The sequence below is a fragment of the Nomia melanderi genome, chromosome 14 (genome assembly GCF_051020985.1).
Source record: "Nomia melanderi isolate GNS246 chromosome 14, iyNomMela1, whole genome shotgun sequence".
NCBI lineage: Eukaryota > Metazoa > Arthropoda > Insecta > Hymenoptera > Halictidae > Nomia > Nomia melanderi.
This window is the reverse complement of record NC_135012.1, coordinates 13,107,278-13,121,326: the sequence shown is the minus strand read 5'-3', so window position 1 is coordinate 13,121,326 and position 14,049 is coordinate 13,107,278. Positions and strand designations below refer to the sequence as shown.

The 14,049-nt window shown below is 34.6% G+C and overlaps 2 protein-coding genes across 7 annotated transcripts; one reads left to right on the top strand and one right to left on the bottom strand.

The window, feature by feature from the left end:
* The first annotated feature begins 5,835 nt into the window (after positions 1 to 5,835).
* On the top strand, positions 5,836 to 14,015 carry dor (vacuolar protein sorting-associated protein 18 dor). Of its 5 annotated transcripts, none has more exons than XM_031981466.2 (22): positions 8,276 to 8,714; positions 8,881 to 8,943; positions 9,098 to 9,210; positions 9,292 to 9,403; positions 9,517 to 9,700; positions 9,768 to 9,928; positions 10,013 to 10,189; positions 10,300 to 10,347; positions 10,574 to 10,763; positions 10,842 to 10,963; positions 11,038 to 11,253; positions 11,324 to 11,440; positions 11,510 to 11,622; positions 11,691 to 11,802; positions 11,872 to 12,036; positions 12,107 to 12,424; positions 12,506 to 12,641; positions 12,721 to 12,942; positions 13,009 to 13,160; positions 13,249 to 13,346; positions 13,406 to 13,717; positions 13,866 to 14,015. In XM_031981466.2, the coding sequence occupies exons 4-22, from the start codon at positions 9,323 to 9,325 to the stop codon at positions 13,927 to 13,929; spliced, it is 2,988 nt and encodes a 995-aa protein (XP_031837326.1). In that variant the 5' UTR covers positions 8,276 to 8,714; positions 8,881 to 8,943; positions 9,098 to 9,210; positions 9,292 to 9,322; the 3' UTR covers positions 13,930 to 14,015. The 5 variants fall into 5 exon arrangements, with proteins under 5 accessions (XP_076229939.1, XP_031837326.1, XP_076229937.1 ...); XM_076373822.1 differs by having other exon boundaries at positions 9,054 to 9,210; XM_076373824.1 differs by lacking the exons at positions 8,276 to 8,714; positions 8,881 to 8,943 and adding an exon at positions 5,836 to 5,854.
* On the bottom strand, positions 5,900 to 8,957 carry Polr3E (RNA polymerase III subunit E). Of its 2 annotated transcripts, none has more exons than XM_031981470.2 (9): positions 8,803 to 8,957; positions 8,564 to 8,696; positions 7,928 to 8,122; positions 7,667 to 7,860; positions 7,426 to 7,598; positions 7,137 to 7,341; positions 6,861 to 7,063; positions 6,629 to 6,792; positions 5,900 to 6,568 (listed from the first exon to the last, which is right to left on the bottom strand). In XM_031981470.2, the coding sequence occupies exons 2-9, from the start codon at positions 8,587 to 8,589 to the stop codon at positions 6,301 to 6,303; spliced, it is 1,428 nt and encodes a 475-aa protein (XP_031837330.1). In that variant the 5' UTR covers positions 8,590 to 8,696; positions 8,803 to 8,957; the 3' UTR covers positions 5,900 to 6,300. The 2 variants fall into 2 exon arrangements, with proteins under 2 accessions (XP_031837330.1, XP_031837328.1); XM_031981468.2 differs by having other exon boundaries at positions 7,928 to 8,184; positions 8,803 to 8,956.
* Positions 14,016 to 14,049: the final 34 nt, after the last annotated feature.

Here is a 14,049-nt window from a genome sequence, read left to right as displayed (position 1 = left end):
AGTGTGTAATGTGTTCTAATATCTGTAGACTCGAATTCTATTTAGAATTCTCTTGTAATTAACATGGAAGCGTGTCACTTCGACCTGCAGTTCTAGCGTCAATCCATTCGAAATGTCCCATTGCGATTTCGTTACCTGCAGAAGTTCCTCGATTTCTCAATGAAACCTAATTATTATGAATTATCGTCAATAAAATCTTATTGATTAGATCGAATATATCTTCCTGCCGCTAGTTGGGATCTACGATCGCAAACGTTCGCATTGTATTAATGAAACACCGACGAAGCTTCGCGAAGTGAGAAAAAAGGTATCGAATTCGTTGCACGCTCGAATGCAATTCTTACATCATCGGTAGCCGCGGCCTTTCGATATTTTTTACGTCCATGCACACGGGACCTTACGCCAGGCCGTTTCCGCAAAAGTATCCTTCATGCCGGTGGGATCCGAACGAAATCGGACTCGAGCGGCTTTCTACCAAGCGAAAAGTTTCCTTTCGGCAGTGGGTCGTCGTGTTTCATTGCCGTAAGATATATTTGTTTTTTCGTTGCGCCGATGTTAAAGGCTTTATTTGCATTCAACGGACGCGACTTCGGCTCGTACGTGCATCGATCAACTTTTTCGGACTTTGACCGTGCGCGCGCCCCTTCGATTTCTTCGGCGATTCGTATAGATCGCGTCGCTCCTGGAATTTCTATTTCTCCTAGGTCCTTTGTCACCGTTTAACGCACGTCCGTTACTGGAAATATTCGAGCGGAATTCTGACGGTGCGGAATTGATACTGTTATTTCAGTTTTCCAAGTGAATAAGTAATTGCAGTGAAATATAATGGAAAACTGTGTTTCAATATTCATCACTTAATGTTCCATTACTACTAGATTACCATTAACAAGGATTCTCCCGCGGACAGACCGAGTTGATACAGGTTTTTCATACGCCTCGTGCAGCTGACCTTGTTTCCGCGCATCTATACGCTTCCCCGTACGCGCGTAAACGTTTTAATTGCTTTTCACTCGAACCCCGTCTCGCTGTGCCATTGAAATCTCGAAAGTAGGTTGTTGCGTTTACGGTAAATTTCATTACCTTTCTCACAGTACAAACACTTTAAACGCGTCTACAAAAAGACGGTTGCACGTTCGTCGTTTCCATTCGAGCATCGAATGAAATCGTTTTCACGATCACGAAATCGAATTCGAGATCCGATAGTCTGAATCTTTTACCAGATAATAAATGTAGCAAAACAGTGTACATTATCATACGCGTCGGATCCGAGGGGGTTGAAACCGAACATTAATTACGTGAATTCTACGAGTTTATGGTAAATTATCCAAGGCATTTCTGATCCGCAGAAAAAGATCTGCACAGCGATCAATGAGTCGCGGGCAAATCGATGAACGATTGGAATTCACGCTCGTTGGGAAACTTTCGATCTCTTTTCTTCGATTTCTTGGGGAGTGCGGATCGCCTCCTCCCTCTCCCACGCCGACGAATTCAACGCGCTGCTTAGCGTGTAATTTATTGAAATCGTATGGAAACAGATCGCGCGGACTTTCTTTCACGCGGAGTCGCCGCTATCGAAGGTCATTGTTTTCACCTGACGGAAACCGAGATCCCCCTTCGATTGACGCGATCGACGAGATCGGATGTCTCGCACGCTTTCTTCCAGTTCCTTTCTTTTCCCGCGACCGGCCCCTTTGTTATCGTCGAATCTCGCGCTTCCCGTCTTTACGAGACGGAAAGTTCAACAGCAATTTCACGTCGAGGACAATTGAACCCCTGAATTCCGAAACAGCGCCAGTCGACCGATCAACGTTTCACTTTCGTTCGTTCGTTATCTATTTTACGGATTCTTGCTGCGAGTGTTGGCTACAGATTCAATGATTTTATGCTAGTGGTATGGGATGAATGAAATTTTGTTATTCTGGAATATATGTGAGATAACGCGGTGATATAATCCACTGAATTAGAATCAGGTTGTTTCTCTGGAACACGTGTTGAATGATACGATAATGAAATTAATTATGTTAAAATAAAGTTTCAGTCGAAGCGGAGCGTTGGTGTAGATAAAAAGAGAAAATACGAAAATACAAATTGCTGCTGTTGTAAGTATAGATATCTCTAGAGGATGTCTATAATTAACAGTAACTAGAGCAGTAAGAAGCGATAGAAAATTAACTGCAATCTACACTTATTCTATTAAAATGTTCCTTCGATACGCAATGCAGCGCCTGTACGTATGCAAATTAGAATCTACAAGGTGCCCTGTTACTGATACAACTGGAATGATCGAATCAGATGAAAATATACAATGTTTTACCGTTTGGGATTTCATTTCCGGGAAAATCGAGATACAAGTAAACACAATCGACAGGAAATTGTTTCACGTGGAACAGTGAGTAAAAGACGCGGAATCGAATTTTCTTATAGAAGACTTTGTTTCCGAGATAATCGAGTTCGAAAGTTTCTGTGACACGCACGCATTAGCATTTACAAGAAATAGAAACGGTAAGTCATGCGTGGACAGATATCTGTTCGATAGCATGGCTGACAAATCTTCAAACGCGATTATCTCGGAAACGAAATGTAACTCGAACAAATTTTATCGTGTGTTTCATTCACTCTTTAATATAATACAGAACTTCTCAGTTAATTGCAATTTATTTTTTTTCCAGTCGGTGTTTATCTGGCAGCCATATTTGACGCCACTCGAGCGTAAAAAGTTTATTAAATAAGGATCTTAAGATGCTCGAGAGGTATATACATGTATCCTCAAATTTCTATCACTTTTATCGTCATTACATAAGTGTCCAGTCAGATAACTGTTTTATCTGCTATTTTGTTTAGTCAAGAGCCGAAGATTCGCTTCGTAGATGTCGAGTCTCGATTTTCGAAGAGGCAAACGGCACAGGCGCAGCGTTGCGCGAAGTATAAAATCATTGAAAAATCGCATTCCTCGATAGAATTTTTCATTGAAAAGGATCGGGTATCCTTGAGAATTCCATCTTGCATTGCTATCGAACAATTCCTGTGGCAAACTTTTTCGAAGCTGTCCCCCTGCGTGGAACAAGTTCCGCCCACGCGTTGCGTTCGGTACCCTTCGTTCAAGGGTCTGAAGCTTCAATGAGCAACGCACCGAATGTTTCGATCCTGCGAGGAAAACCAAGATTGCCGAAGAGAATTCGATTCTTTCCAATCGCGGAACCGGTTTTCCGCTAAGCGAATGAATCGGGATCATGAAGTTTCAACGAGAAAACGCGTTCGCAGTTTCGCATTACAATGCTCCTTAACTCTGGATAACTACACGCATTATTTGATAATTGTTTAGCTTGATTTCGAACGGTATCTTAATTATCTATTTTCAAACTTCTAATTTCCAACGTCTAAATGAACGAATATTTTAGCGAAATATTCTATACATCTATTTCTTATCGGAAAGAATAAACCTCGTTCCTCGATGATACAAACGCAAAATCGAAAGCGTAGAAAGTTCAAGCGCCAACGAAACAAACGTAGAATCGAAAGCGTGGAGAGTTCAAGTGTCCAAAATCCATCAAACCTCGATACTTCCTTCCATTCGAATAGCCACCATTTTGTAATCTGGCACAGTTTCGAACGTTTATCGATGTAAATACATGCTAGCATGGATTTCAATGAAGTTCGGGAAGGTCGTTTCGACCGATCGCTGGGAAAATCGGTGCAGTCGTGTCGGTCCCGATCAAACGACAGATATTCGGACGTGTGGACGCGTAAGAAATACTTTCACCGGCGGTCAGATCCGCGGGAGAAAGTGTGCTTCGCCCTCCGTCACGCCCCTGTAATATGCAAATGACCGGTTGAAACGAGAATGAGAGAGGAAACGGGGCGAAGAGCACGATTAAACGGAAGATGAGCCGGTGTCCGATTATCGTACCGCCTCGTTATGCGAGAGAATTCGTCCAGACGCGCCGTGTATATATTTGGTAATCGGTACTGTCTCGGGTGAACGACCTTCACCTGAATGAAGACACGATGCACCTTTTCCATTGATAAAATCGTTCGTTTAACACCAGGTTCGAGAGCAGGATCAACAGGATCAACGAGGACTCGCTTAGTATTCATTTAACACTTTCATTGCCGCGTCAACCGAATTCAGGAGACGCCATTTTTACGGAGACTCTCCGTGCGTCTAATAAAGATTTTCTTTTGTGGAACATGAGAATTTCGAGCAAGATGCATGTCGAGAAGATTTTTGAGTTGAACATAATGATACCGATTCTCCGGAGAATGGATTGTTGCACTTTTCTATTCCCCATTTGATATTAGAAGTAAATGAAATGGACTTTCTGAAATTCTGTAGATTTCAATTGATTTAGAATTCAGTTTGCGTACTGTTGAACCAGTTTCTTCAGCAATTTCTTTGAGAAGCATCTGTTATCTGCGTCAACGAAGCATCTGAGATTAGGAATGGGTAGTTTCGACTGGTGGTTTTAGTGTCAAAGATCGGTCCGGAGATTTTGAAATCGATTGAAGAAAGAACTTTCTCCAAGAAAGTCGGTCCTTTTTTCCGTTTGCAAAAAAATTATGCAACACCGGACTGGTTTCGCGTGAATAAAGACATTCTCCTCTCGTGTCCCGCGGGTCTAATACAGCGGCACAGGGAGCGTAATAATCTTTCGCGAACACTTCAAGGACAATCGTGTCTATTACTTTCTCAGATAACAGGCAAGAATGTAAACTGGACGAAATTATTCTTTGTAATAATTCTAATGGAAACTTTTCGATTGTGTTCAACGCGTTGCTTCGTTGCAACATTCAAGAGTAGAAATCGAAAGTTAATTGATGCGCTCTAAGCTGCACAGTGTCTTCATCTTTCGCTTGTTTCTAAATTAATTGATAGTATCAACGTGAAACGCGTCGAGAAGAGTTTGTCGATTGGATGTAATTAGCTGCGCCTGTTTAACGAATTGATTTATTTGTATTGATTCCCACATTGAACGTGGAATTCGATTAAATTTCACATTAATTCTTGCAGAATTTGTTCACCGAGTTGCGTTTTCACTTGCAAATGCTCGAACGTGTTTACAATCGGCAACAGATGGTTGCATAACGCGCGCATACCCAGATACCAAATATTAGACTATTGAAACAAGTAGTTCAGGGAACCAGTATGGATTAATATGCACACGTACAGGTGCAAACGTTCTGTTTTTACGTTTGCACTTCCTGGTTTCGAACGGGTATATACCGCTTTACAGATAAGATGGCGACCTCCGGAATGTAGGTAATTAGACGGAGTATCAAATTGGCGAATAATATTTATGTAGTTAGTAACTGTTTAATATATATTTAAGAGTCGTTTGCGTAAAGTATTGATCGTCAATCCGCGCAGTTTCGCGAACGTAGACTCGAATTAAATTGATAATGTATCAGTTATCACTTTATGCAATGATATTGTGAAAAATAGTCGAGTGTAAACATGATAAGCGTTACGAAAGTTATGGCCATTTATGGAATGATTATTGATGATTCTGTTTTGATTACAATTATTTCATTAAATTAAAAATATTTTATGTAATATGAAAACGAAAACGAGGAGTGAAGTAACGAGAGGATTCGGGAAATCTACGGAAATATATCGTACACTTCGAACATTGTAATGATAAATACAATTTTTTATCTGGTAGTTTATACATATATTTTTACCTAAAGTTGATCACGATTTTACATTCATCTCCCTTAACACGTAAAAATACTTTTTATTAAAATAGAAAAGATCAGTCGTTATTCAGTCCATGCTTTCGATGCACCGTCGATCCACGACGTGCCGAAAGTAATCACTGGAAACAATAATTGAGTGCTTTATACAACTTCGTAGTAGGTACGTAATCTATTCATCATCGACAGCGAGATGCGAGACAATAAATGCTCTGTGATAACCATTTAATAGGACCATACTTTGCTATCTGTCTGTACATATTTCAATAAATAATATTATGGAAATGAAACCTTTTTTTTTGTTAGTAATCGTATTTGTCATGATAGACAACAGCAGAAAATTCAAGCTGACTTGAATTATTTTTTTTAATAAATACTTAAGAGAACAAAGGTATCGGTATTGTCTATCGGTTGCTCGACGCGTCATTTGAGACTAGAAAATATTTTACTTAAATAATTTAAGAATGTATATGTATTGTAAGATTTCGGCAGTGTATCAAAGCAGACACATTGTGATAGTATGATCTACAGTTGTGATGATTCCGCAATTTGAAACACGTTAACAATATGTTGCATTATTATATTATTTTAGTCGCGCATCAACTTTGGTCACGTGGTCTCGGATACTTTTCGAGATCGAATGGTTTTCTTATGCTTTACTGGTTCTGTCGCACTGTCGTTGTCTGACATCGAGGAATCCCTTAATGTTTTTCTACCACGCCCTACATTTTTCTCCTCATTCTCGGACCCAACAGACTCCCTGTTCGACTTTCGCCTTTGACGTTGTGGAATTTGACTTTGAACCTCCATTGCTTCGCGGAGATGCTTCCGTTTCGCCTCCCATAACATCTCCTGTCTTTGTGCTATTTCAGGATACCTGTTAAGACGAAACGTAACAGTAAAGCAACGTTCTCGCATTAAAGTACCATTTAGTTACCTTTCTATAAAATCTTTAGTAGGTGGAATTATTAACCGCCATCCCTTTTTAGGTTCATGTGTTGCTAAATTCATAAATATTTCTTTAATTTCATCTGGAGGTAATTTGACTACGGACGAAATTGTCTTTCTATCTAAATATTCATGTTCCGTAAACGATAATAACTGAAATTATAAATTTTCATTAATATTTACTGATTTAAAAGGATTATTATAAAATAATTCGTACTAACAATATAATCTCTAGCTCTGCACATAAGGTCAGCGGGAATACCATTATACGAAGATATACTATCTTTTGGATATATAAGTTCACTATTTACAATCCAATTTCCTTGTACTAAAACAGCCACTTGCTGTAAATATTTTAAAATAGCTGCCGTTTCTTGATCTGGTGATAAAATTGATCGCAAATGTACAAACGATATAACTTTGGCTGCAAAAAAAAGGTATTTAAATTAGTATAGACTGTGTGAAAATTGACAAATATGTAATATAAAACTACTAACCATCTTTAAAAAGAATTCTCATTTGATCTAGAAGAGGTAATGTCCTAATATAATTGAGAGACGTGTTACTGTTAGACATCTCTGCTTTTAAATATGGTTCTTCTTTTACTCTTGGCGCTAATAACTCTAAATATTGTTGATTTGTTAAATTTAAAGTATTCACAGCTTCATCAGGTGCAGAGCAAAACATTTCCAAACGTGTAAGCTGAAAATATATGTATATCCATGATAAAAAATGGGCATGATTGCATTTAATTTATTGAGAGAACTAACTGAAAATTGTTTCAACCTCTGCTTGAGTGCTATTTGTAGGAATATATTTTGTATGAATCCACCTCTCCTCTAAGCTTTTTTGAGTTTGATGCTGAAAAGATTGCTCCTGCATCTTTTTCATAAATTCTGGTTTCTGTCTGGCAAATGTTACATTTACTTGTTTTGGGCCTTCTTCTTCTTCCTCTAAGTCTAGGTATTAAAAATTCAGATGTTTAATTTGTTTTGAATTTATATTATATAGTGTATATTGTTTATACCATCTCCCATATTTTTAGCTTCATCCCTGACGCGTTTATCACTTTTATCAAGGTAATTAAATTGTGGACGCATTTGAACAACTCCTCTTAGAGGTGTTAAATGCAATTCTCCTTCTTGGAAAACTCCAATTGCATAATTGGAACAGTTTGGTAATGCTCGTGAAGAATGCAAGACTGTCTTATCCATGTAATTGCTATGATAAACATAATAGATAATGTAAATAGAATTATAAATTACTTTAATGTCATTTAGTTAAGTACCTGTCAAATGCTTTTTCTTCTTCTTCTTGTTCATTTTTGGCATCACCATCTGCATTAATCGCAATTTGTTCACCTTTACTTTGGTCATAATTAACACTATGTGTATCTATTGCTACTTCTAATAGAACCTCTTGATTCTGTGGTTTTATAGAGGATTTTAAGATTGTTGCATTGTCATAGCCATCTTTAGAAGGCCTAATTGGATATTGAAAAATAAAGAGCTTATCTGCAAGTGCTTTCGAGAGAAACACTGGAATCTAAAAATAATTATATATTTCATTTTTTTCTCTTTTACATTGTAGATATAATTTGCACTTATCTCACTTTTTTTTAATATAAATATTTAACAGAAAACTATATGCTTGCAAATATAACTAAAGCATTTTATAAGATTTACTCAGAAGAATATCTTGAAGTGTCTATCAATTATAAAGTTATATGATAAGTGACATATAAATATGATTTAATCTATTACTATGTCACAGGAATAAAGAGCACACTCATTCATTATAAAAATAAAGAAATATACTAAACATAGGAAAGTATTTCAAACGGTTCAAATACATAACCTTTACAATCCACGTTCCATGAAATAATGTGAAGTGTCAGAATGAAAATGAAAATCGGTTTACAAACCTCTTTAACCACCGGATCACTTTCATTTTCCATGGTATTTGTATTAGACATTTAAACAGTTTTTATTTTCCAGTTATCACTTGTATCTATTCAAGTATGCTTTGATGCAAACACTGATTTTTATACCACGTTCCTAAAGATAATTGAGATGGTTAGTAGATAGATAATATCTGTGCTGGTTGGGTAGTAGCACAAGGAAATGTTTGTACAATTTATTTTGTATTGCTATTAATTAATACCTAAGAGTGATATTTTATGGTAGCTACGTGGCAATAATATATATTATTTGATTGTTAATTTAATTTTATATTTATTAGCAAATGTATACTGACAGTATTTTACATTCAAGATACACGATGAACTTAACCACTGCTACCAATGTAAGTGAACATAACAAGTTGTGCTGTCAAGTATATTTATCAGAGTGTATTATAAATTTATATAGTTTTATAAGCTCATTGGTTAACTAAATGGGCACGTTTCGTTTCAGAATAATCTGAAATTATATTTGTAATATTTTTTGCACAATTTAAGGTTCCACTTTATTTATAATGCCCTTTTGTGTGTTATAAATTGTAATTTAAGAAAGTGCATGAATGAAATTTGTTTAATCTCAATCAAAGAAAACAACAAGAATTAACGTTTGTGTAAGTATGAATGCCATAGCATATTCATTTATCATTTTATAATTAAATTGTTAAGTATATTTTAGGTTTTTTTTATTACAGAAAAGTGAACAGTTTAAAATAAATCAACAAAATGACATCAATGTTTGATCAGTATGAACAAGCATCTCAGCGATCAAAACAAGTACATGCACCACCAATTCGTCCTGATATTGTAAGTCTTTCTTTCCTGAATGTCTATTTTTTTAAAGTAATCATAATGATATATTTTTATTTCATTTTTCTTAAGGCAAATATTAGATCATAAGCATGTTATTAAATTTTCAGAGTACAGCAGGATTTATTCAAATGAAACTGCAAGATGATGGACCGATCTTTATAAAGCAAAAAGTTAATTTTCAACCATCTGATAACATTGTACATTTAGTTGTTAATAATAATATAATTGTTATTGCTATGGCTAACAACATTCTCTTACGCATTGATATGAAAAATCCAAATGTACCAGAAGGTAGTGATTTTAATGTTACAATAATATATAGAAGTTATAATTTGATTATATGAAATAATCATTTCAGAGATTGATATATCTAATTATTCTGTGAACATGAAAATGTCAGGGATGTTTCTTGATCCTTTGGGTAATCATTTATTAATAGCTTTGGTTCGAAACAATCCCAAAGACAATCTACCATCTGAATTATTTTATTTACATAAAAAAGCGACAAAATTAAAACAGGTATGACATAAAGTAAATCAATATAATAAGTATAATGTGTTAAATATGATTAAAATTATTCATTACTCAACATTTTTTACTTAGGCAAATAAGTTCAAAGGACATGAAATTACTGCTGTTGGATGGAATTTTTTAAATTCTTCTGAAACCACCACGGGTCCAATTCTCCTAGGAACTGCAAAAGGTCTTATCTTTGAAACAGAAATTGGTATAGAGGGTGATAAAATATTTAATACAAGTTTGGAACAATATTGGCGTCAGGTATAACAAAAAATATAAAATTAATCCTTGATTATATCATTATCAGTATGTATTGTTAACCCATGGTAACAAAAGCATCTCCTCTATATCATTATTCATTATTTCTAAAGCTTCCTAACCGCCTACCCCTTTACGGTGCTAAGGAGATAGAAGAATTGGTGAGTTAGAACTGTCCATATAAGTGCAAACCTGTAAGGATACCTATACCTCTGTGCTGTAGTTCTTTATTGTTCACCTTCACATTATTAGCTTACCAATATTGCATTGTGTCTCACAAAATCATAATGTGTTTATTATATAAATATTATAATATTTATTATATTATAAAGTAAATGTTTAATAGCATATAATAAATTTCTCATTATTGTACATTTGTTTCAATAGGTATTCGATATAGGGGAAAGTAGTAAACCACCAATTACTGGTTTGGAATTCCACAAAGTACCGAACACAGACAAATATATGATTATTGTTACCACTCTTGTACGCATTTACCAGTATATTGGAGAAGTTCAAAACCCAGAAGAGAAACCTTTGTTGCAACAAGTATTTAATAGATATTTGAATGTACAAGGTAAATGGTAAAAAACGTCTCCATCCATTTGAATTGGCATTCATGAATTCAATATTTATAGAAGTAACGTTTTTACAGAAAGTTTTAACGATGTAATAAGTTCTTTACCCTACTCGAAAATGCAATGCTATTACCCATCAGTTGGAGCTATACCAAAGTCATTTGGTTGGCTAACTGAAACTGGTATATGGTATGCACAGGTAAAAAGGATTATATTAATTAGTACAATACAATGCAGTTTTTAAATATTCTAAAGTAATGTGACTGCTTTTAGATCGATCCAAATGTAGAACCAAACAATATATTATTAAATCAACAAATGTTAATGTGTCCTGAAACAAGTCTTATAGGAAACAATACCTCGCAAGTAACAACTGCACCACTGTCATTCGTTTTAACAGAATTTCATGCGTTATTACTTTATACAGATCGTGTTAAAGGCATATCCCTTTTAAATCAGGAATTGATATTTGAAGATATTTATAATGATGTATGTATAATAAGTAAAAAGTAGGCTGATATAGATATATTATATAATTGAAATGTCTTTATTTTTAAAGGCTTTTGGAAAATTGCTTAACATTACGAAAGATTATGTAACTCGTTCTATTTGGGCTTATAGCGAACGAGCAGTTTTTAAATATAAAGTTAATAAGGAAGATAGAAATGTTTGGCAGGTAAATGAATATTCTTCGTGAAGTATTTTTCTGATTATATTATTGCTCATATTTTTTATCCTTGTACAGATATATGTTGACAAAGGTGAATTTGAACTCGCTAAACAATATTGTAAAGATAATCCAGCACATATAGATCAAGTATTAGTGAAACAAGCAGAAGTGCTTTTTAAAAATAAAGAGTATGTTTTATATTTTATCTAATGGCGATTAGCATGTGACTATATATTCAGTTACATACTGTTTACAGATACGAAAAGAGTGCTCTCATTTCCGCGGATACTCATTCATCATTTGAAGAAATATCTTTGAAATTTCTTCAAGAATGGCAAATAGAGGCATTAAAAACATTTCTAAAAAAGGTGGTGCATTGATTACTTTAAACGTTTTGCATTTCAAGTACAGGAAATAATTTGGTTTTTTATATTTAGAAACTCGAAGGATTGAAAGCACAAGATAAAACACAAATAACTATGATTGTTGTGTGGGTAATTGAATTATTTATGAATCAAATGGCTGCATTACGGAAAAGTGATCCGCAATACTTGGAACTTCAGAAGCAATTTGATAGCTTTTTCGCTATGCCGAAAGTCGCGGTATGAAAGATTATTGGGCTGTTACATTAAATGAAATATTATTTTTCTATGTGTATCATTTTCATTTTAGGAATGTATAAAAAGAAATCGCAGTACTATATATGATTTAATGGCAAGTCACGGCGATAAAGAAAATCTTATCCGTTTAACTATAATGCATCACAATTATGAAGAAGTGATACGTCAGCATTTATACAAAAACAATTATTTAGAAGCACTTGAAGTTTTAAAAAGTCAAAATAATAAAGATCTTTTTTATCAGTTTTCTGGTATTCTTTTGCAAGAATTACCACGTCCTACGGTAACTGCTTTGATATCGCAAGGGTTTTCATTAAAACCATCTAAACTCCTTCCAGCTTTAGTCTCTTGCAATAGCGACGAAAAACATGTGAGATATTCAAAGTTTTTATTATTCAAATTATTTCTATATTTTAAAGCTTTAATATCTAAACAGTTTGTGGTATCATAGGCGAAAGAAATAATTAGGTATCTGGAGTTTTGCGTATATAAACTAGGCTGTCAGGAACAGGCAGTTCACAATTTCTTATTGTCACTGTATGTTCGTTATAAAAAAGATGAAGTTATGCGTTATATTAGTTCTCAAGGTAATTTATGGAGTACAGTTTTCAGTGTGAAATATTCTCATGGTGTCATGTTTTATCAAAGTGTTTCACTTGTTTATAGGACAAGATATAAACATGGTACATTATGATGTTCACTATGCATTACGTTTATGCCAAGAAGCTGGTTTAACCGAAGCTTGTGTACAATTGTCCGCTTTGCTGGGACTCTGGACAAGAGCAGTAGACTTAGCTTTGACGATTAGCGTTGATCTTGCAAAACAAATAGCTGCCATGCCTACTGATCACGACGATGAATTAAGAAAAAAATTGTGGTTAAAAATCGGTAACTGTTAACAATTAAATATAAAACCTTTTAGTTGATATCAATTCTCATTTATTTAAATTTTAGCTGAACACGTGGTTCGCGAGAAAGATGATATAAAAGAAGCAATGATATTTTTACAAAATTGTGATTTAGTCAGAATAGAAGATATATTACCATTCTTTTCGGACTTTGTTACTATATATCACTTTAAAGAAGCTATTTGTAACTCATTGCAGGTGAAATAATTTTACATGTTATGTATTATTGTGTACCTTCTTAAATGTATGTATAACAATTATTCTGTATTTTAATTATAAATAACAGGAATATAATCAGCATATCCAAGATCTCAAAGAAGAAATGCAAGAAGCAACGAAAGCAGCTGAACTTATCAGGAAGGATATACAGGAATTTAGAACAAGGTAGTCGGACTAAAAATGATATGACATGTAATATCATAACATAATAAATGTTTCTTTAGGTGTACATTTGTACATGCAAAGGACACATGTGACACTTGTGATGTTCAGTTGCTGTTGCGACCTTTTTATGTATTCCCATGTGGACATAGATTTCATAGTGATTGCCTGGTAGCTGCACTGACACCTATGCTATCAATGGATCAAAGAACAAAGTTAGCTGATCTTCAACGACAACTTACTGCTCTTTCAAATAGACCTGAAGATACTACCTCAATTAGCTCTGTACCTTTATCAAAGAAAGATCAAATTAAGGCTGATATTGATGATTTAGTGGCATCTGAATGTTTATACTGTGGAGAACTTATGATAGAGTAAGTTATTGTAATATTTAAGATCCTGTAATTAGCATTAGGAAGCTAGGAAGAGTTCTACAGGCGCGGCCCTTCTTTCTTCTAGGATTCTATATGTATTACTTTATTTCTGATCTATCATAATGAAACAATAAAATTTACTTTACAGGTCCATAGATAAGCCATTCATTGAAGAGGAAGATTATGAAAGAGTAATGAAAGAATGGGCATAAATAATAAATACCATTTATCTGTAAAATATTTGAACAAATAATAACTCATTTTGTATGCTACACTTATTTATCAAAATTATTATTTGTAACAAACAGGACATGTATCATATCGTTTCAAAT